General features: G+C 33.9%; 1 protein-coding gene and 2 long non-coding RNA genes across 3 annotated transcripts; all 3 read left to right on the plus strand.

Moving 5' to 3' along the window:
- Positions 1-2,258: 2,258 nt before the first annotated feature.
- LOC123561608 (uncharacterized) lies at positions 2,259-4,987 on the plus strand. Its single transcript, XM_045354099.2, has 4 exons — positions 2,259-2,396; positions 3,287-3,376; positions 4,221-4,322; positions 4,758-4,987. Exons 1-4 carry the CDS (start codon positions 2,364-2,366, stop codon positions 4,932-4,934), a joined length of 402 nt encoding a protein of 133 aa, XP_045210034.2. The 5' UTR covers positions 2,259-2,363; the 3' UTR covers positions 4,935-4,987.
- Positions 4,988-5,228: 241 nt separating this feature from the next.
- On the plus strand, positions 5,229-15,704 carry LOC123561609 (uncharacterized). The gene is made up of 7 exons (XR_006688464.2): positions 5,229-7,967; positions 11,202-11,337; positions 11,762-11,872; positions 12,365-12,567; positions 12,975-13,179; positions 13,655-13,997; positions 14,433-15,704. It is a non-coding gene; the product is annotated as an uncharacterized LOC123561609 (long non-coding RNA).
- Positions 15,705-16,842: 1,138 nt separating this feature from the next.
- On the plus strand, positions 16,843-19,651 carry LOC128559925 (uncharacterized). Its single transcript, XR_008372770.1, has 3 exons — positions 16,843-17,039; positions 17,646-17,813; positions 18,306-19,651. It is a non-coding gene; the product is annotated as an uncharacterized LOC128559925 (long non-coding RNA).
- Positions 19,652-26,750: the final 7,099 nt, after the last annotated feature.

Raw genomic sequence — 26,750 nt, forward strand, 5'->3', positions numbered from 1 at the left:
TCTATTTTCGGATGATAGCAAACCGTTTTTAGCAATAGACTGCACGTATAACTGGAACCTACAGCTCTGTGCTGCCACCATAGGTAGCATGCCTCGTGATAAAATCTACGATGATTGGACGCTACAACCCCTATGACGCAACCATAGGTTGTATGCCTCGCGATAAACTGTCCGATGATTGAACGCTATGTACAACCATATGTTGTATGCCTCGCGATAGACTGTCATATGATTGAACGCTATGTACAACTACTTTGAAGCAACCATAGGTAGTATTCCCGTCGATACACTAATTGAACACAAGAGATGTTTGTATACGTAATTATAGCAGGGGCTACAACCCCAGTGACGCAGCCATATAGGTATCATGCCTCACGATAGACTGCCCGTATGATTGGACGCTACAACCCTTGTGACGCAACCATAGTATGCATATGCGCATCCGATCTCTGCGCCTACAACCCCAATGACGCAAACTGTGCTGTATCTCAATACACTGCTTGCGATTGATATCAACACGGAAACCTATGGATATGCTAGCGAAACTGCCCGTATATTCGGCACAGTAAAACCTTTGATTACGCAATTCCTATTAGGTAGCTTCTCCCGGATACATTAATCCCCAAGAAGCAATCTAGTGTTACATGCACCAGCGATGTCACAGCACCGTACATTTACCTAAAGTAAGTGACGCAGATAATAGGTATATAAAACTGGATAGTACTGCCAATCAGAATTAGCAAACCCTGAGACCGCCAGCACCAATTAATAGTGATAATCAAGCCTCAGATTGACCTGCCTCTATGATTGGACGTACACGCTCTGTGAACGAAACCATGGGTATAGGCTGTGCTCCGGATATCACTGCCTCAACTCCAATTGACGCTAACCGTCACGATTGTCAGTCCCTCGATTACCCTGCCTGTATATTGTACCTACAACTTCTGTAGCAGCTCGCAAGCCTACAATCTATCATGCCCGCGATACACTGCCCGTAGATTGACGCTACAACTTCTGTGACGCAGCCATAAAGGTATCATGCCTCGCGATAGACTGCCTGTATGATTGGACGCTATACAACCCCTATGACGCAACCATAGGTAGATACCTCGTGACAGACTGTCCTATGGGTTGGGTTCTACAACTGTAAAGGGTTATCATAGGTAGCATGCTTCGCAAAAGACTGCATGATGGCGATACGCTTCAGCCGTATGATGCCACCATAGGTAGCACGCCCACGACAGACTGCCCATTGCTTGGACGCAACAGCCCTCTGGCGTCACTTTGGGTAGCATGCCTCGAGATAGGCTGCATGATGACTGGACGCTACAGCCTTGTCAATACTTATCTAGCTTGCCAATACTTGCCTCACAACAGACTGTTCCATAGTAAGACGCCATCACCCTATGGTGCCATCATAGATTTAATTGCAATGTAACTCTTGCATTACTGCACATACGTTATATAGAGGATATTACATGAGTGGCTTTTCATACTGAATTTATTAAACGAGTTGAATAAAATGATAAAATGCGAAGCTCTGCTTTGCTATCGTGGATTAGTTATGGCTTCATACACTATACTATTCACCTTTAGCCATTTCCCATTTTATTTTACCCCAAAATTTACTTGTATCACAAGAATTTACTGCTTTACATTTCTGTTTGTATATCTCCCAATATTTGTTTGTGCTTTTCATAGATATTGCACATCCATATCCTGCCATTTAACTGAAGATATACTGGGAGGCGTGCGCCTTCTTTAGTTCAAAATAATTTGAATAATCTTTATTGACTGACTCTTTGTTAATGTTGTTCAACTTTGTTTGACAAAAATTTAAATTCGAAGCACATTTTACGAAAACTGAATAGCAAAGAAGCAAGTACTAAATTAAATTCTGGGAAAAAAATGGGAAACTAAACTTTCGGTGTCGAAACAAACGAATAGCTACAGGTCATACGATTCGAGCGAATCTGAATTGTGAACTGCAAAATAATATTTTGTCAACATTTTTATGAAGTTTGAAATGTAAAATTTATAGAATGAACTGCAAAATAAAATTTCAGTTTGCAGTTCGGTTTGCAGACCTACATTTTGCAGCAGTTTCCAAATGCATGCCAACTTAACAGTACAGTGCTGTATATATAAAACATGTCACAGTTTCTGTTGAACAAAAAACTTCATCTTCATGTTGTTAAAACTGTGAAAAAAGCCCAGTTAGTCCCCAGTTTAAGAATATCACTTGACCAACTTTTAGCCAAAACCGTAATACCTTATCTGTACTTTCCTAAATGGAGGTCGGTGCATAATACATGTATATATTCGTGTGTAGATAAAGATTTCTGCCCATAACACTTGCAACGATGGCAAGCTCCCTAGCAGTACTTGCTCTACTGGTAAGATTTTTTTTTAATATTATAAACTAGGTAAACAGCAACCACTTTAGAACACATGCCGGTGTTAAGAAATGGACACAGAGTTAATTATCTAAAGAGATTAATTAATAAAAAGAAACTGGTCTAGGCTGTGTTGTCCGCTGATCCAGAAGCGACATGATTCAAAGTGCTCATTCAGAAAGTCATGTAAAAGTTTTTCGTGATTCTGAAAGGTTTTGTACGCCTTGCTCGTGGGTCGTAAAATTCATGTACATGTAATGTAACATGGTTGCGCGCAGTCAACCAATACTTGGGCAGCTGAAAGAGTATAACAAGGACTTTTTATATAAAACCCGCTCCTCCAATCCTGGATCGGCCCTTAAGAATTGTTGTTAATATAAATGATCAGGGCGATATAGTAACCATGCAGATGATAAACAGGTTGAAAGTTGTACCAGAAACAAATTGAAGCCACATTTGTAAAACAAAATAGAAGGGATCCCTATAATAAAAAACGTGATACTAAAAATTAGACAACATGTTAATCAAGTGGTTCGCTGCACCAAACTGCTATGAACCTGTTCTTACTGAACAATGTTATGAAATTTCTACACGTACTCATTTATTGTCGAAATTGAGTGAATCAATTATTTCTTGCGCATTTCCCGTTCAATATAATCTTGCCTACTATTTCACCTGTTGTTGGATGGTCAAAATCGACTTTTGGCCACGAAATTAGTTATGTGACAACATGCTGTTTGACAGAAGCGATAAAATTGGCCTATTGGATAAAATTTGATCAACATCATCTGTGGTAAAGACTCTATATTTCCACATATGTTACTTTATTTGTATTGAAAGCATCCCGTAGTAAAAATTACTTTTCACAAGTTCGTTTTCAAATATTTCAGAGCACGTGTTTCACGTGTCTTGTGTTCTGTGCCAACACTCATCCACGTCCAATTCAGGGTGGTATGTCATTTTACTATGATCCGGCAAAGGTAAATATTTCATAACCTATTTTACCTTCTTATGTCTTATCCACGAAAGCCGTCGGTTTTAACACGTGAAAATGTAAAAGGTGTAAACGATGTTTAAAATCGGAATGCGTTTCATAATGTGATGATTAGTCTGTTCGTTTCTGATCTTTGACTTGCGATGCTCAAACTTAGCAGGCGCATGGCTGATCAGCAGTAGACGATCTCTTTTGATTTTTAAGTCCGTGGGTCAAAGGCCAATGTCACAGTGAATGTTAGTACAAAATCCCATTAATTCCTAAACACAGATTTATTTTGTCAAAACTATATTTCAGATCTGTATCCATAAAAACGTGATATACGTTCGTGTTAGATATATTATGCAAATCCGCCTTTTTCATAAAATCCACAAAAAGCATAGAACGCAACTCAGCAATATAATAGCATACTAGGTTTGACTGAGTCTGTTTTTAGAGGTTATGAAATGTTCGACTTCACTTACGCATCCTATCACTTGCTTAAGCAGAATTCTATTAAAATAAAAATTGACAGTACTTCATGCCTTACAGTACCAGACCAAACCATGAAAAGTCATGTCAAAAACACAACGGTACGATATGAAACATCGAAAAGACGACAAGACGGAACAGTGCCAAGAAATACCGGTATGGTGCGACACCACGACAGTACAAATGCATCATGCGACATTCGCATTAGACGAATAAAAAGTACATACGGTGGTACGTCAGTAGTTGAAATACCGTCGAAGAAAGACGACACGTGCAAAAATGTTACAACTATTACACTAATTTAATTGCCACTTGATGTTAAAACTTTGACCTTATTGAAAGTTTTGCTTTGTTTCCAGCATCATTTCATTGCCGCAACATCAAGCACGTGTTTCATGGTATCCTTGACACGTATAGAACAAGACCACGTGCACACTACGCAAGGTGTAGAGGATTTAGAGGTACTTTTGTCATTTAATGTAACTTGTTGTGACCAACATTTTACATTAAAAAGTTTAATGATTTTTTGAACATCTATTTTTAAGGTTGAACTTCCTGAATGGGTCTCATTTTTCAATTTATGAGGTTTGGGTTAACAATTTCAGTCAGAAAATTAATGAATTGTATGCTAATATGTTTTGGATTTTTCACGCAAGACAGTTGCGTTCACTGTCGCACCATGGTTGTATTGTCGCACCTTTTGCATACGTGGCAATTCTGTTTTCGATGCGAGGGTCGTGTTCTAGTGACTTTGTGCTCGCAACTTTCCGGTTCGACAGCACAAAAAGAAGACATAGCAGAATTCAACCACAAAGTTTGCCAAGCAATATATAAGCAACGAATGAGTACAATTTCCTACCTTTACAGTGTACGATTGTATATTTTTTTCACTTCAGCTGATGATGATGAGGCAGTGGCTTGGTAAACTTAATGAGGTCAAGGTTTATCATGATGACATCAACCTTACAGAAAACATCAAACGCTGGTGCGCAACCAAGGACATTTACCTTCTGGAACGTAACGTGACTGCAGCAGCCACACCGGTCTCACCGCTGGCTTCCATTGGGCCATGAAAATCGTAATTGTGCTAGTATTTGATAAAGAATACATCTCTATTGGCTAGCTATGTATGCGTTTGTTATTTTAACTAACTTTCATATGAGCACTAAGTGCTGAAGAGTTGGCTGTCATCATCACCCTTCGTCCGTCCCGTCCATCTGTAACAATTGTATTGTTAAACACTTTGATGCATTTCATGAAATTTACATTGCATATACATGACAATTAGATTTCGGTCAGGTTTTGTGATACAATATTTTTTCAGTAACATCAGAGTAATGACTAATAAGTGTGTCAACGTTAAAGGTAACTTTTCCTCAACAATCACCGTGAAACTCACAAATAATGTATTTGGTCACATGCACCACTTCAACAACAGTTATACGGACCCTTCAATTAATCAAAATTACCTAAATAGAAAAAAATAGAAAACCACAGGTTTCCAAACAGTGTTGCAGGCTCGGTTTGATCAAGCCTGTTCAAGGACGGTAGTGGAAATGCAAGCTACCGTCCACATCCTCTAGCCCCGAGTTAAGCAGAACTCAACATTTACACATGTTACAAGTACCAGACACCCACAGATGTATTCATACGGCGGTGCACATTGAACCTTTAATGATACACAGAGTGCAATTTCATGAAAAGCGGCTTTTGGTCCCAAGTTAGAATAGAGGGTTTGCCCTAAACGAGAAAACAATAGACAGAACTAAACAAACTGGAATTCAGAGGTGGAATCTATGGTTATAAAGCCTGCATATCACAAAAATCAAAGAGCAGGCACCACATCCAAGGGGTGATTAACCTATACCTAAAGCTGTTAAAGTGGGAGTATTGGAACCAACCAGACGAAATGTTTAAGGTGTTCACTTGATCTAATTACAGTAAACCTTGTAAACACTATAGATGTTACAGTGTTGACGTGCACTGCATGAAAATTGATCACAATGTGTTTCTTAATAAAACAGAAAAAGTAGAAACTCCACAGGTTGTCCAACACGACAAAAAAGAAAATGCAAGCTCGGTTTGATTGAAATTGTTCATGGACGGTAGCGGAAAAGCATATACTACCGTCCATGCCCCTTCAGCAGAACACATTTGCACACGTAACAGTACGCAAATGTGTTCGTACGATGGTTTACATGGAACCTTTAATGAAACTCTAGCAGCTAAAGATAGAAACTGGGTTATATGCAATTAAAAGTATTGGAACAATAGGTCAAATCAGAGAAGAAAACTGGTTGAATCTCTAGAGCATCTGCATATGAAACCTGGTCAGAGTGATAAGACATGGTGACACAGGTTTTAACCTCGTATTGGCCAATTCTGAAATTGGCATTCATTACATAAGAACAAATATTTTGGCTAGGTTTCATTTAGATCAGGTAGATAATGTGGTCTCCATTTATGTTTACAATGCTTCTGTTCTATGATTTGACCTTGTCTACTAACCTTTGTTCAGGAGAAGTCAAATTCGCATTTGAGCAAGACAATATTCTAACTTATTTTCATGTAGAAAATGAAGCATCAAAAGTGTTTGCGAAGTATTTATGATTTTACCAAATGACATTATTTTTTACTTAAATGACAAACTTTTGAAAACTTGTTCGAGATTTCATGAAGACATACATTCTGTCCAGCTTTAATGTAAATCAAATGGAAAATGTTGCTTCTCTTATGTTAAATCTACATTTGAAATTTGAAATAATGACATAATGACATAGTATTTAACAAATGATCACATATGTTTTATCAAAGCACACATTCTGCCAGGATTTCTTGTAAATGGACGAGAGAAAATGTAGCCATTAGTGTTTAAATAATATTTATCTATGATTTGTGGCCTAATAACATGATTTATGACCCTATATAGCTTATTTTCGAAATTCACCTAGTTTTAAAAACGACAATATTTTGATTTAGATTTCATGAAAATAAGAATGAAAATGTTTTATATTTTTTATTGTTATTTGACCTAGTAATCTACTTTAGACTCAGATAACAAAGTTTCAAACTTTATCTATACTGCATAAAGTAAAACATTCTGACAAGGTTCATGTAACTCAGGTAGACGCTGTGGCCTTTGATGTGTTAAAGGGTTTTATATTATTTGCATAACGACCTATTTTTTGAGTCCATACAACTCAACCTAGATTTCATAAAGGGAAACATTCTCACAATTTTTATGTATACTTTTTTCTATAAACTGGTGTAGTGGTCTGATTTTCTAATACAGATGACCCAGTTTCGAACTTCTTGTCTTAGGTCTCATAAAAAATACATCCTGACCATTTTGTCATTCATAAAATATATGGCCAAGGCTTTCTATTATACCATGTAGCCTTGTGGTCTCATTTATGTCGCTTGATCATCCAGTATATATATATATATATACATATGCAATGGCGTCTATTGGAAAACTATGTAGTACTTGTTAGGAAAGAAAACATTAAAAACGCTCCCGAAATGCCAGGAAGGCAAGTGTACTTGTTACAACATCTGAACAATACGATTTTTCCTCTAAGTATCAAACATGTTATCTTATAATATTTAGTTATTTTGCATCACCCTATATTAAGTAATTTTCGAACAATTAGACCTAACGACGATACCGCTTCAAAAACGAACAATTTATTGTTCTCCAATATGAATTTCGACTTTAAAGACGTAATTTATATAGCGGCGATTTTATACTGTAGGAGTTACAAGAAATGTAAATGTCTTTATCATGTAACTTAAATTCTGTTCTGCGAGCAACATTTATAATAATAACAACACATTGAAAGTTAAATAAGTTGTGCATACCTAAACAGAAATAATCAAAACTTTTAAACAATGTTAGTAATTATTTTTGTAGACAATGTTTTAAAAAAGCAGTCTGTACACACTTCCTTGGGAGGCATATTAAAACCAACATAGGATTTTAAAATTATTTTACAGCTCAGTGTTTGTTTTCTGGATATCCAAGCAACGAAGACACCTTCCATCGTGTATACCGTGCTGATGAACGCGTAGTCGCTGAAGATCAGTACATATATCCAAGGAAAACGGTATTATACCATTTTTTTATTCCTCTCGAAGTCTGTCCCACTTATTATATAAAAGCAATAGCAACAATACATATTAATTAAACAAACATTTATTTTTTTCTGGAAGCACTGTACATATCTATCAGTGTTATGATTCGAAGTTATAAGACACAGGAAATATAAGCGAGGTTTTCATAAAATCACTTCATTTTCAGAAAAAAAATTCTCCTATATCCCACACAATATTTGATCGCTGTCGTCATGTTTTTTTTTCTTTTTGGAACTACTGAAGCAGTCCGTTTATTTTCTTTAAAACATCAATAATGTACAATAATAATAGTTACAAATAAAAAAGTATGCTAATATATATCATTAACAATCGTTATTGTTTCATAATACATTTGAATTTCTAAGATATTCTCATACTTGTCAAACTATTTAAAGAAAAAATAAACATAACATTATCAAAACCGGTATGTAGTTTGTATCTTTAAATTGCGCACACTATCTGGACAGCCTCAAAATAATTTTGAAGTTGTCTTTATGCGACGATTATTCATAAAATTAAAAATAACTCTATATAAAAAGACATCATATAACATACCTATTGTTGAAAGCGAAAAAAAAAGGGTCTGTTTGATGTATTTATATTTTGTGGATACTCAAACAATATCTTTAAAAAGATGCAAATATTTGGACAACAGATAATTACGTGACATTTTGTTTTTGTAATATTGTTCTAATACAAGGAGGTCATCATAAAATATTTTAGTCTCATTAATAAAATTTGAACGCCTGTTACTTAAAAAGTACGACTTGTAAATACTATAGGTTAACTGACTGAGTATGATATTAATAGCTGCGTATTTATGATATGTCGGTTTATAACCAATGACAAGATATTTCATACATTTAAATGAGTGATTGATGTGTAGCCTTTGGAAAGTGTTTTGAATATTTTCCCATAGAAGTTTTACATGCTGGCAGTAAAAAAAAATGCTCTGCAGTTTCTATGTTGTTACAACAGTTACAGTAAGGATTATCGAGAATTTTCCAGATATAAAGATTTTCATTTATTGGTACTATTCTATGGATTATTTTCATTCGTAGTTGTTTGACCCTATTATCGGCGATTACATTGTTTATTATATAGTAAACACTTTGCCGGTATATTTTTGTTTTAAAATACTGCTCCCAGTAATTATGTTGGTAGGGTTTCTCTATTTTATTCTCCAGGAAAATTGCACGTATAGTTTTATTAGTCATTGCATCTATTTTAGAGTTTATGCACGATAAATTTGTTCTGATCTTTGTCTTTAATGATTCATCAGTATTTATTATTGTTTGCCATGTTCTAGGTATTGCTTTCTTTATTTTGAAAGTTTCAGCTGCCCAGTTCACTTTATTTTGCAATTTATTTAAAATAACATTTTCGTCTATTTTCCCATCTTTTACAATATCATTAATAAATACAATATTGGAATTAATCCAGCTTTCAAAATATAGTGGTTTTCCTGCATATTTGATGTATTTATTTTCCCATATGATTTCTTTTCTAATATCATAATATGTCTTTGGCTTTTGAGAATTGAGAGTATTATTAAATTCTATGTAATACTCTAACAGTTCGTTATAAAATGGCAACAATAGTAATCTAGTTTTTGGAAGGGATTTTATAGAGTCAATATTCATATATAAAATCAGTAAATTTTTGCCAAATTGGTTAAGAATTACATTAGGGATAACTTTCCAGTTAGCATTGTTGTTTTGTTTCAATGCTTGGATCCATTTCATTTTCAGAGATTTGTTATAGGATGCAATATTAGGTATATCTAAACCCTCATTAACTTTAGGCCCAATTAAGACAGATCTTCTGATTTTTTCTTTTTTATTTTAACCAAATGAACTGAAAAATCATTGTGTTAATTTTTGAAATAACGTATTTTGGTGTCGGTAACGATTGAACTAGATATGTTAGTTTTGGCAAAAACAACGATTTTATTACAGTTGTCTTTCCATAAAATGTTAAGTTTCTACTATTCCATTTGTTTATCATAAGCTGACAGTCTTCTAATTTATTATCCCAATTATATTTTTCACATTCAGTCTTATTTGTACTAAAATAGACACCCAGTGCTTTTACATATTTCTTAATTGTTATTCCATAAATTTCAGTTTTGTTGTCATTTTTGCATTTTCCGATAAGAATTAATTATGTTTTTAACACATTTAGCTTAAGGCCAGAATGTTTTCCAAAGGTATCCAGAATTTTCAGTGCAACTGGTATTTCATCTGTATTGTGTAAAAATAATGTTGTATCGTCAGCTAACTGGCTGATTAAAAGTCTTTTAATCTGTGTGCCTGTTTCGATTTTAATGCCAGATAAACAAACTGATGATCTAATTCTAGTCGCCAGAATTTCAGCAATTAAAATAAACAATAGAGCAGATAATGGACATCCTTGTCTAATACCACGTGTAACTGAGAAGAAGCGAGACTTCCAGCCATTGTTAATTACGGAAGAATAAATATCATTGTAAAGTATTTTAACCCATGTAACAAAAGTATTCTTAAAGCCAAATTTACGCAAAACGTCAAACATAAAATTCCATTTTATTGTATCAAAAGCCTTCTTGAAGTCGAGAAATAAAACAATGCCCTCTTCATTTAAAAACTCCACATAATCAATAACATCTTGAATTTGGCGAATATTGTAACCAATAAAACGATTTTTTATAAAACCTTGTTGATCTAAGTTAACAATTTTTGGCAATACTTTCTGTAGACGCATTGCCAAAACTCTTGCAAGCATTTTATAATCGATATTTAATAAAGAAATAGGGCGCCAGTTTTCTAGGTTTTCTGGGTCACCTTTCTTGTCGTCATGTTTTATAAATGTTATTGATATGATAGTTTGAAAAGCAGTACATTTTAATTAAACTATTGTTAAAACATATTGAAATATAATTTTAACTTGACGGAATAAGATAGTAATGGCATGGAGCTCAGTTAGGACCATTGTAGATAGTTCAGTTTTACTTTGATATAGCTATGGAGAATTGCTTTGTAGGGCAGTCCGTCTAATAAGTTATTGGATTATCTGACATTTAGCTGAAACTGCTTAGGTCTAAACATTGGCTTCAGTTTGGGTTGCGGCGGGAAAACAAGGGCTGTCTACCGACGAAAATTTTAGACATACATTGTATCTTGTAAATATTTGAAAACAATTTCCTGTTATGCATTTTCTTCTTTTAGATTGAAGTGTTTGCAAAAAAAAGATATGAGTTGTACATAGATTCATCAAAGTCCTACTGGCATCAGGAGTTTACCTCGGAATGTAGATATGGTCAATTTAGTGAGACGAAGGAAAAGTTTCCGATTTGTCTGGAAAGTAAGTGAGGTGTTATCTGATCGAAAAGGAAAATCGCTAATCTTCACAGTACTCATATGTGACGTTGTCTTTGAAAACCGGTCCAGATGCGGCATGACGTGATATCGAGAAACGACGTTTAAAGTTGCGCCAAGTTTACGCGCGCAGCTTTCTTACACATGTTTTAATTAGCAAAAGTTTGACCGTTAATGTACGACTGCTTGTTACATAATTGATAACAGCCTACTACAGAAAAAATATTTAGACATCAGACCTGTAAAAAAATAGTGGTATTACGCCTGAGGCAAAATATTTCGTTCAAAATCAGTTGTTTCCCCTTCGCTATGTTTCCGGTTTCGGATTTTATCTGGGAAGCATGTGATGTTTACTTTTGTTAAAGTTAAATGTAAAATGCATGCCGACATCTTTTTTTCTATTTTACCAGGTACCTGTGTATGAGATGGAAACTATGGTAGACGACCAACCTTCCGTTCTTGAACTGAGTACTCCTATTGATATCCAGCAGTCTGATGAGCCACCTATCTTAGAACGTAGTGTAAGTGTTGCCTATTAATTTGCTAGGCCGATGAATAAAACTTTTCTTACTACATTTTTATTTCCTAATGTCATAAAGCTAGTTTAAGATACGGTATGTTAACATTTTTAGATCGACTATTCGAAGAATAGTCTAGCTATTCTACTCACCCTGGCGTCGGCGTCGGCGTCACACCTTGGTTAAGTTTTTGCATGCAAGTACATACAACCATCAATTAAAGGCATATAGCTTTGAAACTTATTTTTTCTTTTTCTAGGTCAATTACCAACCTCTCTGGGTCAAGTCCCATAACTCTGACATGTACTTTTAGCAAATTAGCTCTTGTTCTTTTTATAAATGATACATATAAATATCGACAACTGTCTGCATTAGTGATATTGAAGGTTCCGGTCAGAAGTCGTTTCTTGATAAAAATCTGGAATACAACAATAATTCAAAGTTTGATATATGCATCCGTAAAAATAATTATTATATTTTTTCATATTTATGTAGATTCCAGAAGGCCATGAGTTATTTCCGGTGCCAGTCGCAGAGTCTACAGCCCTCGAAATAGATGACGACAACACCTTACCAACAGAACCAGATCCCGAACCGATCTTCATGGATGCAGACAGTGACGACAACAGTGATTCCAGTATATCATTCGACATATCTAACAGGCGCTTTATAGATTCGGTTCGTCCAATTCAGGAACAGTAAGTTAATCAACAATTAATATGGTAGTTTTCTTTTTTGTAATAATAAGTTCAATATAAAAAAATATGTATTGAAATGAAGTACAACCTGTACAACAATAACATTTTTGTACGCGTGCACGTGCCATCGTGCTTGAACATTAATATTATATCATATTTAGATTTATCAACAAAGTATGTAACATGTATTAAAGATAAACTGTTAGAGTAGACTTCTTGTAAGTTCGTCGCTTAAGTGGTAACAAAAGAGTTCTTGTACACACTGGACGCACATTTGTGGATTTCAATTACAAGTCCATTCAATACAAAATAAAAAATACCAGATATTTGATTAACACGACGAAATGTCGACAATTCATGTTAGAGAGTTCCTTTTGCATGATATGTGAAAATGTGTTTTCATTCAGGTCTTGGGCGCACCTTTCAAAAGACAGGGCCCGCTGATGTCAATCCAAGCTTTCGTGGAGAAGGACGGGGATACACAACAATTTCCGCTAGCATTCGTCCTTATGTCTAGGAAAACCAAAGACGATTACCTACAGGTCTTCGAGGCTCTGAAATGAAGCGTTGGTCAGGTTCGGGTGGAGGGCTTTGTACTTGACTTTGAGACAGGTAAGACATTAACTTAAAAGCTTACTAAAGTGCAGTTAAAGTTATAATTATAGAACCTCAGAATTTTGAAGCTGTCCAGATTTCCACATGTCATTAACAGTCAGTGATTAACCAGGTTGTAAGAAAACACTTCACTGTAAAAACGGGCGTTTCACTTTTAAACACTTTTTGAAACACTTTTCACGTGTTTACATTAGAAATACACAGTGTTGCTGTGGTTAAAAAATACTTATGTTCCAACGTTAAACATGTCACGTGTTTCAAAGCAGAACACTTCTTTTGTTACAGTTTTGAAACACCTGAACACTTATGTAAACACATAAAGTGAAAATCAAATGTACAAACTATTCAGCAAACAAATAATAATTCATTAATTTCTGTTACTGTTTCAGTACATATTTCTTAATAAATACCTTTCACCTTATGTTCATTTAACTAATACGGATTTCAATTACCTAACTATTTAAACTTTCAGCGGCATGGTTAGCGGTACGGGAAGCGTTTCCTGGTGTGGAGATCAAGGGATGTGCTTTCCATTGGTCCCAAGCGGTTTGGCGTCGGGTCGTAGATGTCGGTCTGTCCGAAACATACCAGCGTAGAACAGGTGTCCACTCATTTATACGCCAGATCCTGTCCCTTCAGCTTGCCGTCATCGCATATCCGTCGGGCATTCGACGCTCTTCAAGGACAGGCAACTACAGATGCAACGCAGCGTTTAGTGGAATATGTCGAACGCCAGTGGATACACAGCTCTGTGTTCCCCGTTGAGTCTTGGTCTGTCTTCAGACAGACTGTGAGAACCAACAACGACGTTGAGGGTAGGTAGAAAACATGCAAATATAACATAATTAAATAGAGAATATTACATGAGTGTCTTTTCATATTGAATTTCTTAAACGAATTGAATAAAATAATAAAATACGGGGCTCTGCCGATGTCTCCTTCACTATAAATGACGTCGACGTCAAAGCTTTATTACACTAGTGTATTATCATTTTTATTTAATGGCTTTATTTCACTCCCGCGACGTCAAACTTGTCACTGATAAAAGTGCTAGTAAAATAGTATATGTCTGTATAAAAGATAACAAAGAAAAGTGCATTTATATGTTATATATGTTATTATACTATAAATAGTTCCGTTTTTGTTTTGTAAAAAAAAAATACGTGTTTTGTTGTGTAATAAGCGTTTATTGTCTTGATTATGATTACATTGTTATGTACGGTTATCTAATTCCACATGTTTAATTTCAGGCTGGCATTACCGTCTAAACAGTAAAGCGGGGAACATGGGGCTGCAATTCTACAGACTGGTGCCGCTACTACAAACCGAGGCAGACGATGTGAAAATGGCGATCCGCGCAGGTGATCTGGGAAGAAACATGAGAGGACGGTCCAAGAGGTTGGAGAAAAGTCTAAGCTCCATCTGGGACCAATATGAAGAGGGTAACATCACAACATCTAAATTCCTCAAAAGATGTGGCGAGCTCTACGGAGTCAGAGTGTAACTGAAGTGTACTACAAAGACTTAAAAACTAGACTGAAAAATGAATGTGTGATTATATATGTTATTATAGTGTAAATACTTCTGTTTTTGTTTTTTATTATATTAAGTGTTTTCTTGTATGTTGTTCGTTTCTTGTCTTTATTCTGATTATCTTGAAGTTACTTTGAATATGTTTAAATTATTGTGTTGTTTTATCTGTTCTTGTATAAAGTGTGTTTGTGTCCTGTTTCGTTTTACATATTCAGTTTTGTATATTATTGATTATCAGCATTTCCAATATATATGTATTATCGTATTCAGTCATACTGATAATATTTAATGTTCATGTTCATTTTATGTTTAAGTATGTTTTCGTGTCCTGTCCAATTATCAAATTATTTGTATAATAAAATTTGTTGTCATTGTATATAATAAAATTTATTGTCATTTTTGCTCTGTAAATAAATAAAAATAATTATTTGAAATTATTTGAAATTCTTTACTTCTTTAGCGATTTTGACGCTCACATAATAAATAATGGCTATTCATTTAATCATTTTTGGTACAATATCAATCATTTTTCTATACGAGTATGGGCAAAAAGAAATCTTTAAAGTAACATAAAGTACAGTATTAATCCTAATTGTTGGACTAAAATCATTAATTTTTGCTGTATAAGTGTATAATGCTCGTTTCTGTATGATGGTATGAAATAAATTTAATTTAGATATAAATGAAAAAAGAGCTTATTTTCGCATATAAAAAGTTATATTCTTTAAGCAATTTTGACAAATGTTAATAATAATCGCTATTCACTTCTTAATTGCTAGAATAAAATAATTCATTTTGCTTTTTAAGTGTCTAATGATCGTATCTATATTACGATACAAAAGTTAAAAAAAAAATATGGCTATTTTCGTACTTCCTATCCATATTTATTTATCTTTTATGGGCATTTAATTGCTTTAATTGCTTTAAAAATTGCTTTAAAAATTAATTAATGTTCATGTTATAGATGTTTTTTTCGTGTCCTGCCCTGTTGTCCAGTTATATGTATAATAAAATTTGTTGTCATTTTTGCTATGTAAATAAATAAAACATAAATAAAAAGAATTATTTGAAATTCTTGGTTATTCTTGGTTATTAATGAAAACTGGTCCGTCATGGTATGGGCCGTCTTGGTTTTGGACCGTTTTGGTTACGGAACGTCATGGATTTGGGCCGTTTTGACCCGTCACCATCCAGAACATACCGAGGGAAATTTATGAAATTTATCTTGTGGCCACTAAACACAGATGATTTCACTATGCCTGTGTATTTAATATAAAATGTCCAGTTGGGTTATCACAAAGATTATTGAAGGCAGGCAGCTTCTTACTCGAGGTGACCAGGATTCATCAAATTAGTTCATTGTCCATAGTAAGCATTATTATGGAAAAATACATTATACATGTAGCAATGATAATTAATAAATTTGATGCAGACTTATAGATGCCTGCCTGTGTCACATCATTTCTCGAAAAGTCCCCTCTCAAGTAGTAGCCAAGGTATTTTAAAAGGAAATATGCAGATGTCCGGTAACCGGACGCCTACCCTGCATTCTAGCTGTCCGGCAACAATACGACTAGCCTCTCCGCGAATGTTTTTCTAGTTGTTCGGCGATCTTTTTATATATGAATACTGTAAGGAAATAAATTTATTGTATCATTTTTTTGGCATAGGTTTGAATATTCACCTTTAAGGCGTATACAATATTTTAAAATTGTTTACCGGACACCTAGAAAACCCCTATAGGATAGAAATTTGGATAGGCTAGGCGTCCTGTTACTGGTTGGCTAGAACACCGGCTAGGTTTCTGGTTATCGGATGTCTAGACACTTCCATTTATAAAATGGTAACTGTTTTTGCTGTGGGTCTCATAAGTCATGTTATTTCTGTCAGGTGACTACTTTCTTTCCATTATTGTTGATACAGAATGTTTTGTAACAGGATAATTTTTTTTGGATAGTGGGAATTTATGCCATATAATGAAAATATTTTTAATTTTGAAATTTTTGAGCCTTGCTGTGTGTAAAACAATTTATGATCCTTTAAAAAATAGATTCATAGTATAATAACTTTTATAGTATTTTGTGGTAAGTTAATGAAACCTTTCACAGACACATTATTAATTTAGTATTCATGAAGTTTTTGATTTTTAGTGATGTTTACAGTACATGTAATGTATCATCTTTCAGATAATATTCCTTGTTCCTTTGATGGTTCATTCCACTATACAGCTGGTTCATATACCCTACAACAGCCAGGAAATTGGTCTGTTTACTTTAAGATCCCAAGAAAATGTAACATATTTTGGATGTGCTTTTAGGAATCAGGTAAGTAACATGCAGCTAATGGCTCTGATTAAAATTTTAATGCAATATATTATTTATTTATACCTCTGTCTAGGTTTTGTTGGAGCCAATTCAAAATTAGTCTAATTCTACACTAATGATTTGTACAATGTATGTACATGTACTATGACTATTAAATGGCTTAAACTGACAAAACTGGCGTTATTGAAATTTAATTTCAACAATATGGTTTTGAGGAGGATCAGTTGGTGTAAAGTCTTCATTACATTGGCTATTAGCCTGAGAAAAGTCTGTGGCACTAAATAAGTACATGGATAATTTGAATGCTTAACACAACATGTACATGTGTATAAATTGATATCTCATTAACTTGTAGAATATAGCTCTAAATAATAGGAATTTTAATTAAGTATTCGAAGTAAATCAATTAATTGTAATTTAGTTTAATTGTAATGTGATTATTTTCAAATTTAATTAACCCATTCCTGACTTAGAAATTGTGATGTGATTGAATTTTTACTAGTTTTATTGCACTAAGAATATAGATTAGAATGAAGACTGTAAAGGTTCCTGAGATACATGAAGATAACAGATACTTTTACCAAAGACTTTTAAATCTTTTTTCAGGAAGGCAAGTGTTTCCTCTTGTTTATGAAGCAACTCAGTTGGTTAAGGGGCAGACAACTTGTGAGCATGGTACATCACTACCTGTATTGGTATTCCATTTTGACAATGCTGCTAGCTAGAATAGAAATAACATCTTGCTGTGGTACGGTCTGTGGAGACTTTTACTAGGTAACAACCATTTTTGATAGCTGTTAAAACAGTGTATACTTTTAACCCTTAGGCTGCATGAGGCATCTATGTCTGTCTTTGCAACCAGTGCAGATCAAGATCAACCTGCACATCTGTGCAGTCTGATCATGATCTGCAGTGCTTGATACTTAGCAAATTTTCTATGAAAACCCCCTATAAGCTATAAATGGTACTGTCTCTATTTAAAGATGGAGTAGTCAATTTTACAAATTTAGCAGGTTAAGGGTTAACCCAATAAATGCAAAAAATGTTTTTTTAGAACATTCTATTTGCAGTAATCAAAATCTACAAACAAAGTACATTTTATATACTGACAGCACGCTGTTGTCAGTCTGTTTGTCAGTATTTTAGAGCATTGGTTGAAGAAATTAAAGAATCATCTATTATCAAATAGTGATAACTCTGCTTTTATCAAATAAAGAGACACCTAGTTAATCATTTAAAATAATATGTTTTACTTATTTGTTACAGGATATCACAAATCGATTGAATATTCAACAATGATCACAGACCATGCAAAGTTTGAATCTGACTTGCACTTTTGAATTTAGAAGAATCTGTGGAGGAGGGTGAATGCTGAGACCTTTAATAATACATGATATTGCTGACACAGACAGTGTGTCAGTCATCAAAGAAAGGTCATAGCACTGCACAGTTGGTCAACAATGATTTAAATCCTGTCACACTCTACCAGTGGAGAAATATCTTATCACAATATTTTAAACTTTTGAAGAAGATAACCAAGTATTACCACTTTATCATGTCTGCAGAAACACCTGGATTGTTAGTGTTAAAAGTGACAGTCCAGTTAACTTACTAAAATCTACTCCCCCTTGCCAAACGAATATTATTGACATGGAATGACACAAGCCTGACAATGGTACCTGTATGAACTCATAAGAGAATAGTATTTGTCTGAAAGGTCAAAGGATTCTGTTTGTCCCAAACCACTTCAACTGAAAACTGAAATTGTGATTGGCGAGGATTTTTCTGAGAACTGAAAAAAAGGAAGTGAATGTAAAAGATAGAAATTGTTGTTGAATTCAAACGTTTTAATACACAACACTTTAGCCTGTTTTGCTGTTCATATAGATGTGTTTAGCTGTTAAGGTTAAACATCAAGTAAAGATTGTAATTTCAGTTACCTACATTAAAGTATTGGCTGGAAATAAATATTTACTTTTCACCAGAGCTTGTAGCAGTGTAACCTTCATCAAAAGTTAAGCTGTTGTGTTAATTATTAAAGTATTTTTAGAAAAAGGAATTTAGTATGTATGTTGCCATGGTAACATAATTCAAATTATATTTCATTGAAATTATGGATTTGTATTTCAATAAGGGATCTACAGTATATAATGTAATGGTAAAAAAATGTTCACTTTCTTGTATTGTCAGTTATAACTAGCCAGTAAAAAAAACAGATTATGAGGAAAGGGATGACTGAAATGTTTATTCTTACATAACTACTTTTGTTACAGAACATGGCTGTTTTAAAGCTTTTATGTGAAATTTTCAGAATTCTTTCCTGAATACTTATACTTTCAAATATTTAACTTATTAGAAATACTTTTTTTAAAATAAGCTCTTGTTTTTAAGTATTATTGTAGGAAAAGGGAATTTAAAACATATGTCGCCATAATAACACAATTTTCCTAGAAAATATGGAAAATTTTTAATTAGCTGTACTTTCTGGTATTCTACTTTAAAATAAGCATAAACAATAAAAAAATCAATAGTAATATATGTTTCATTTATTTCAAAAAAGTTATTTATTACCAGCAGGTAAAAGGCAAGTTATGAAGAATCAATGACAGAAAGGTTTTATTCTTATAGTTATTACTCATGTTACAAACACTGTCATAAAACAAAACATTCTAATTTTTTAACATGAAATTTTTAGATAATATTTTTGAATACATACCACTTTATAATATTCAAGTTATTTGAAACACTTTTCCAAATTTAGCTCTTTTTTTAAAATACTACTGTAGAAAACAGAATCAAATGCATATGTTGTCATGGTAACATAATTTAATAATGTTTTTATAGAAAGTGTGAAGGACTTTAGCCAGCTAGATTTTTGCACTTTAAGTGAATATCTAAATATTCTTTGTAAAAGAAGATTCATTTATTTAAAAATAGCCAGTGATTACCAATAAGTGAAAACACAAACTGAAGAAACAACGACTGAAATAGTTTATTCTTGTGGTTATTACCCGTGTTACGAAATCTGTCATAAAACCAAACATTTTACATCTTTTCACATATAATTTTTAACTTTTACTTTCGAATATATATACTTCATTATATTCAACTTACAAGAAACATTGCCATCCAGCTGGCTTACGGAAGGTCGGTGGTTCTACCCGGGTGCCCGCTCGTGATGAAATAATGCACGGAGGGGCACCTGGGGTCTTCCTCCACCATTAAAGCTGGAAAGTCGCCATATGACCTATCATGTGTCGGTGCGACGTTAAATCCAACAAAAAAAAAAAAATACAAGAAACATTATTTTAAATTAAGCTTTTATTTTTAAGTACTATTGTAGAAAAAGCAATTTATTGCATATGTTGCCATGGTAACGCAATTTGAATAATGCTTTCAAAGAAAATATGAAAGATTTAAATTAGCTGTATTTTTCTGTTTTAAGTAAGCATCACAAAAATAAAATTTCATAGTAATAGAAGCTTCTTTTTTTCCAAAGTAGTCATTTATTATCAGCATGTAAAAGACAAGTTATGAAGAAACAATGACAAATCTACCTTATTCTTATGGTTATTACCCATGTTACAAAAACTGTCATAAAACAAAACATTCTTAATATTTTCATGGGAAATTTTCAGTTTATTTTTGTAAATACATATGCCTTAAAATATTTTAATTTTTAAAATCCTTATTTCAAGCTAACATGTTTTTTTTTAAGTTTTATCATAGAAAAGGGATTTTAATATATTTGTTGCCATGGTAACACAATTTTAGAAATATTTTTATAGAAATTGTTGTAGATTTTAATTGATTATCATTTTGTGTATTAAAAAGGGATCTTACTTATATCAATTGCAATTGTAACAAAAGATAAATTTATTTCAGAATTGTTAGCCATTACCAGTATGTGAGAAATAAACTAGAAAGAAAGGATAACTGAAATGAACTGTTTTTAGCTCACCTGTCACAAAGTGACAAGGTGAGCTTTTGTGATCGCGCGGTGTCCGTCGTCCGTCCGTCTGTGCGTGCGTCCGTCCGTCTGTAAACTTTTGTTTGTGACCACTCTAGAGGTCACATTTTTCATGGGATCTTTATGAAAATTGGTCAGAATATTCATCTTGATGATATCTAGGTCAAGTTCGAAACTGGGTTACGTGTCGTCAAAAACTAGGTCAGTAGGTCTAAAAATAGAAAAACCTTGTGACCTCTCTAGACGCCAAATATTTTACAAGATCTTCATTAAAATTGGTCAGAATGTTCATCTTGATGATATCTAGGTCAGGTTCGAAACTGGGTCACGTGCCATCAAAAACTAGGTCAGTAGGTCAAATAATAGAAAAACCTTGTGACCTCTTTAAAGGCCATATTTTTCATGGGATCTGTATGAAAGTTGGTCTGAATGTTCATCATGATGATATCTAGGCCAAATTCGAAACTGGGTCACGTGCCATCAAAAACTAGGTCAGTAGGTCAAAAAATAGAAAAACCTTGTGACCTCTCTAGAGGTCATATATTTCAAAGATCTTCATGAAAATCGGTGAGAATGTTCACCTTGATGATATCTAGGTCAAGTTCGAAACTGGGTCACGTGCCTTCAAAAACTAGGTCAGTAGGTCAAATAATAGAAAAACCTTGTGACCTCTCTAAAGGCCATATTTTCATGGGATCTGTATGAAAGTTGGTCTGAATGTTCATCTTGATGATAGCTAGGTCAGGTTTGAAACTGGGTCACGTGCGGTCAAAAACTAGGTCAGTAGGTCTAAAAATAGAAAAACCTTGTGACCTCTCTAGAGGCCATATATTTCATGAGATCTTCATGAAAATTGGTCAGAATGTTCTCCTTGATGATATCTAGGTCATTTTCGAAACTAGGTCACGTGCCATCAAAAACTAGGTCAGTAGGTCAATAATAGAAAAACCTTGTGACCTCTCTAGAGGCCATATTTTTCATGGGATCTGTATGAAAGTTAGTCTGAATGTTCATCCTGATGATATCGAGGTCAAGTTTGAAAGTGGGTCACATGCCATCAAAAACTAGGTCAGTAGGTCAAATAATAGAAAAACCTTGAGACCTCTCTAAAGGCCATATTTTTCATGAGATCTGTATGAAAGTTGGTCTGAATGTTCATCTTGATGATATCTAGGTCAAGTTCGAAACAGGATCATGTGCGGTCAAAAACTAGGTCAATAGGTCTAAAAATAGAAAAAAATTATGACCTCTCTAGAGGCCATACTTATGAATGGATCTCCATAAAAATTGGTCAGAATGTTCATCTTGATGATATCTAGGTCAAATTTGAAACTGGGTCACGTGCCATAAAAAACTAGGTCAGTAGGTCAAATAATGTAAAAACGTTGTGACCTCTCTAGAGGCCATATTTTTCATGGGATCTGTATGAAAGTTGGTCTGAATGTTTATCATCTGGGTCATGTGGGAAGAGGTGAGCGATTCAGGACCATCATGGTCCTCTTGTTAATATCTATGTTACAAAATCTGTCATAAAATTGACAATTTTGAAGATTTTCATCTGAAATTTTCAGGATTTATTTCTGAATGAATATACTTTCTAAATATGCAAAAACCTGAAAATGTCAAAATTCCTCATCTGGACCCATTTTCTCAGTCATGGTCACATATACATATTTCCTAGTAAAGGGCATTCGTTCGTACCACGTGCACGTACAGTTTGTTTTCATATTTGATGTACATTTTTGTTTGTATTCCTTTGTTTGGTACACATTTCTTTGTCAGCTTAACGTAAAAAGTATCTGTATGACATTTTACCTCAGTGAACGTTTGACGAAATGTTCTTCTTGTTAGTAGCCATTTAGTTCGCCTAGAACTAATGTTATTTTCCTTTTTACAAGAAAAGTTACTACTAAATTAATAGTTTACCTAACATTTTAATAGAATACGAGGTTCATTTCGACCTTTGTACTGCTGAAAAAGTCATATTAGAATTAAACATCTGTTTGTCCGTTACTGATCTTAGCTTATTTCTTCTGAGTATTGAAGACCGATAGTGAAAAACCGCATAATACAAAGTAGGTTAGACTGCACTATAACATCAAATTATGCGTTTAAAACCATTTCTGGTGTATGTTTTCAAAGGCTTTATTTACTAGTTTACTAGTGAATACTGAAATACAACACGCATCATAACTTTAGACATACAACGCAATCTATAATTAAGTCATAAGAAATAATGCTTCCATGTAATCTCGAAACCTAATATCATTCTTATTAATTTCTACAGAACGTTGTGATCCAGATGACCTGTCCCTTTCATATCAAAACGGATATGAGTATTACTCTAATGGTCGACCTAGTAACAAGCCGGTGATAAGAGAATGTGTTAAAGGAACAATTATAAATGCACCAGCCCGCCCGCTTAGCTCAGTAGGTAAGAGCGTTGGTCTACGGATCTCGGGGTCGCGAGTTCGATCCTCGGGCGGGGCGTATGTTCTCCGTGACTATTTGATAAACGACATTGTGTCTGAAATCATTAGTCCTCCACCTCTGATTCATGTGGGGAAGTTGGCAGTTACTTGCGGAGGACAGGTTTGTACTGGTACAGAATCCAGGAATACTGGTTAGGTTAACTGCCCGCCGTTACATGACTGAAATACTGTTGAAAAACGGCGTTAAACCAAAAACAAACAAACAAACAAACAATATAAATGCACCAGAATGCGAGAAAAGTAAGTTTACATATTGTGACATGTTATTTTAATTTTCTGTAGCTACACAAATAATCGTTCTGGTACTACAATCCCTTTATGTCATTATTATACAAAATTTATTTTAATAATTTATTTTAATAGGAATTGGAGGGGGTAATGCGCGACATTTACAGATGCTAAGTGCACGTTTTAGCTGCTGAGAAAATGTCTTTTCTGTCTCAGCAATTGATGAAATGTCGATTGTATCATAGCTATGAAAGAAATGTCAGTTGTATCTTGAATACTAAAGAAACTTCTATTGTATCTTAACTATTGAGCATATATCAACTGCATTTATTGTTAATCAAATATACCATGCGAGCATCCTCCTGCTCTTTCGTTTCTTTATTCCCATTTACTCCTGCTATATGACACAGTATCTAAGAAATAACATATCGAATGCTATTATATTATATTCAAATATATTTTATGTTTTACACTCATGTTTAGATATGTTATTTTAACTTACTTATCCACACACTATTCCTCCCTCACACTACAATCAGAAAAAAATATTGGAAGGAATGTTAGTGAAAAACGTTCCAATGGATTGGTTCCTTATTTGAAATATATACTTTTATCGATGCTTCTGTTTGTTCAGAATAATACAGGAGTTGGCCCTTTCAATGCTTACTTCTGTGAAGTGCATTTACACGGAGCATAAACGTGAACTGTGAAATTTATTTATGTATAAATAACTGAAAAGTGGATCTTATTCCAGTTCATCCAAAGTATGACGCATACCTTTGAAAACAAGAAAATATAGGGCTTAAACAACAAGTAACAAAAACAAATCACTCGTTTGTATCGAATGAATTTGTTTTGATTTTACAAAAATTTATATCATGGTCACTCTTCCAAAACATAGGTGTGATATTGGTAAACACGTGTTATCGCGTTTAGCAAGTATTCTGTTTGTTTTTGTTTTGTTTGAGATCTGAAAGTCATATTGAAAACACTTCCATCATATCCAACACTATTTCCCCCTATTCAAGTGTTGAATTACACATATACGCAAAGAGAACATTTTCCTTAAAGTGATTTTGTGAGGTTAAAGTTACGTTTAAATGTTCCTGTTGAAGCTATATGCAAATGTTACCGTTTTAAACCTCAAACTCATGCTGAAAACACGAAGGTGCGGTATAACACATCTATAAGACGACACAACGACGCGAAGATAAATTGCGAACAGGCACCAGGAAAAATATCAGTAAAGAATGGTATTGTGAACATGTCATTGGAATGGTGTAGCACTTTTCCTCTATATGACCATGTCTGTATACAATACATAGCGGTAGGGTAATAAAAGGAATACGATACAATACCTTATTCGGTCAGGTTCCAGTTTTATGGTAGTACAATAAAAGGAAAATTGTCAAATATGACACAACTGTTTTACCAGAAGATTGTTTTAACAATTATGTATTTTTGGAAAATTATTTGTTTTTTGGAAATAATAGAAATAATCTACATGTCAACACTCGGACAGGGTCCGGGGGGGGGGGGGGGGGGGGGGGGGAGGTAGGTATATTAGTCAAGAAATTTTTGTTTGACCTCTTTGATATAAAGATTTTAGAAAATAATTATGAAGCCATTTTATGGCTGTCTTTTACATGTAAGAAAAGTAATGAATGTTTTAGTGTATGCTGCTGTTATTTGCCGCCAATGGGTTCATCAAGATATGTAAATGCGCATGACTTCTTTGATCATTTATTATGTAATGTGTATGAATATCAAAGACTTGGCAAATTTTGCATTCTCGGAGACTTTAATGCACGAATTTCTGATATGCCAGATTTTATTGAAGGCGTAGCTCAGATTCCACATAGGGAAGTTTTAGATTTTAGTAAAAACACAATATGGTGACTTATTTTGTGAGTTTTTAATTAATAGTAATTGTGGTGTACTGAATGGGAGACAGTGTAAACAGAATGACTATACATGTATTTCAATCAAAGGAATGTCGGTGGTAGATTATATTATTGTTCCATATGAAGACCTTGAAATGTACTCAGAATTTGATGTTAAAAGAGCTCTAAGCTTGGCTAGTAATGGTTCAGAAAATAGATTTGTACCAGACCATTCTTTATTAACATGTTTGTATACCTTCAAATTTTGTAGTACTGATTACAAGATAAATGAGCATGTTATTCCATTACCTAAAAGGAAAATTGTCAAATATGACACAACTGTTTTACCAGAAGATTGTTTTAACAATAATGTATTTTTATCCTCCATAAATGATAAGATATGTATATCTGAGTCTGAAGTTGGCCATCAAAATGTGGTTGATAGCTTTTATGACTTACTATGTAACAGTATTAAACACGAAATGTCAAGTAAGCTTAACAAAAATGTTATACATATTGTTTTTAGTAATAGCAAAAAACGTCATCGTGTCTTAAAACCGTGGTGGAATGACCAACTGCAAATGCTTTGGAATAATATATGTATTGCGGAAAAAACATGGGTGGCAAGTAAAGGGTCAAGAAAAATGTATTTTAAGAATTTGTTTGTTTTAGAAAGGCGTAAATTTGACAAACAGGTACAAAAATGTAAACGCCAATATTGGGTAAAATTGCAAAACGATCTTAGCTTGTCTCTGGTGCAGAAAATAATAAACCTGATTTCTGGAGAAACATTGGTAGATTGGGCGTGAGGGATAACAGACATAATCCAATCCCTAATGAGGTTGAGGATGAGCACGGTAATGTCTTAAAGGATCCATATAAAATTCTTGATAAGTGGAAATCTGACTTTTGTTCTTTGTTAAATGTTGATATCGATACAGATATAGTGTGTAATAATGATCCTAGTAATAATTCTACTGGTAGGTCCAACCTTGTTTCTGATATTCAGCGGGATACACCTAGTTTTAATAACTCAAGTTTTTCTAGGTCTATGTCTCATGATAATACTGGATTTCACATTCAGATTTGTTTAATCAGGGCCCGTATTCATAAAGAATCTTAGATAGAAATATATCTT

This window comes from Mercenaria mercenaria, chromosome 10, assembly GCF_021730395.1.
Source record: "Mercenaria mercenaria strain notata chromosome 10, MADL_Memer_1, whole genome shotgun sequence".
In the NCBI taxonomy this organism is placed as follows: Eukaryota; Metazoa; Mollusca; class Bivalvia; order Venerida; family Veneridae; genus Mercenaria; species Mercenaria mercenaria.

Coding starts and splice junctions, on each gene's coding strand:
- LOC123561608 (XM_045354099.2), top strand. CDS start 2,364: ATGGCAAGCTCCCTAGCAGTACTTGCTCTACTG. Junction 2,397..3,286: donor TAGCAGTACTTGCTCTACTG/GTAAGATTTTTT, acceptor CAAATATTTCAG/AGCACGTGTTTCACGTGTCT. Junction 3,377..4,220: donor TTTACTATGATCCGGCAAAG/GTAAATATTTCA, acceptor CTTTGTTTCCAG/CATCATTTCATTGCCGCAAC.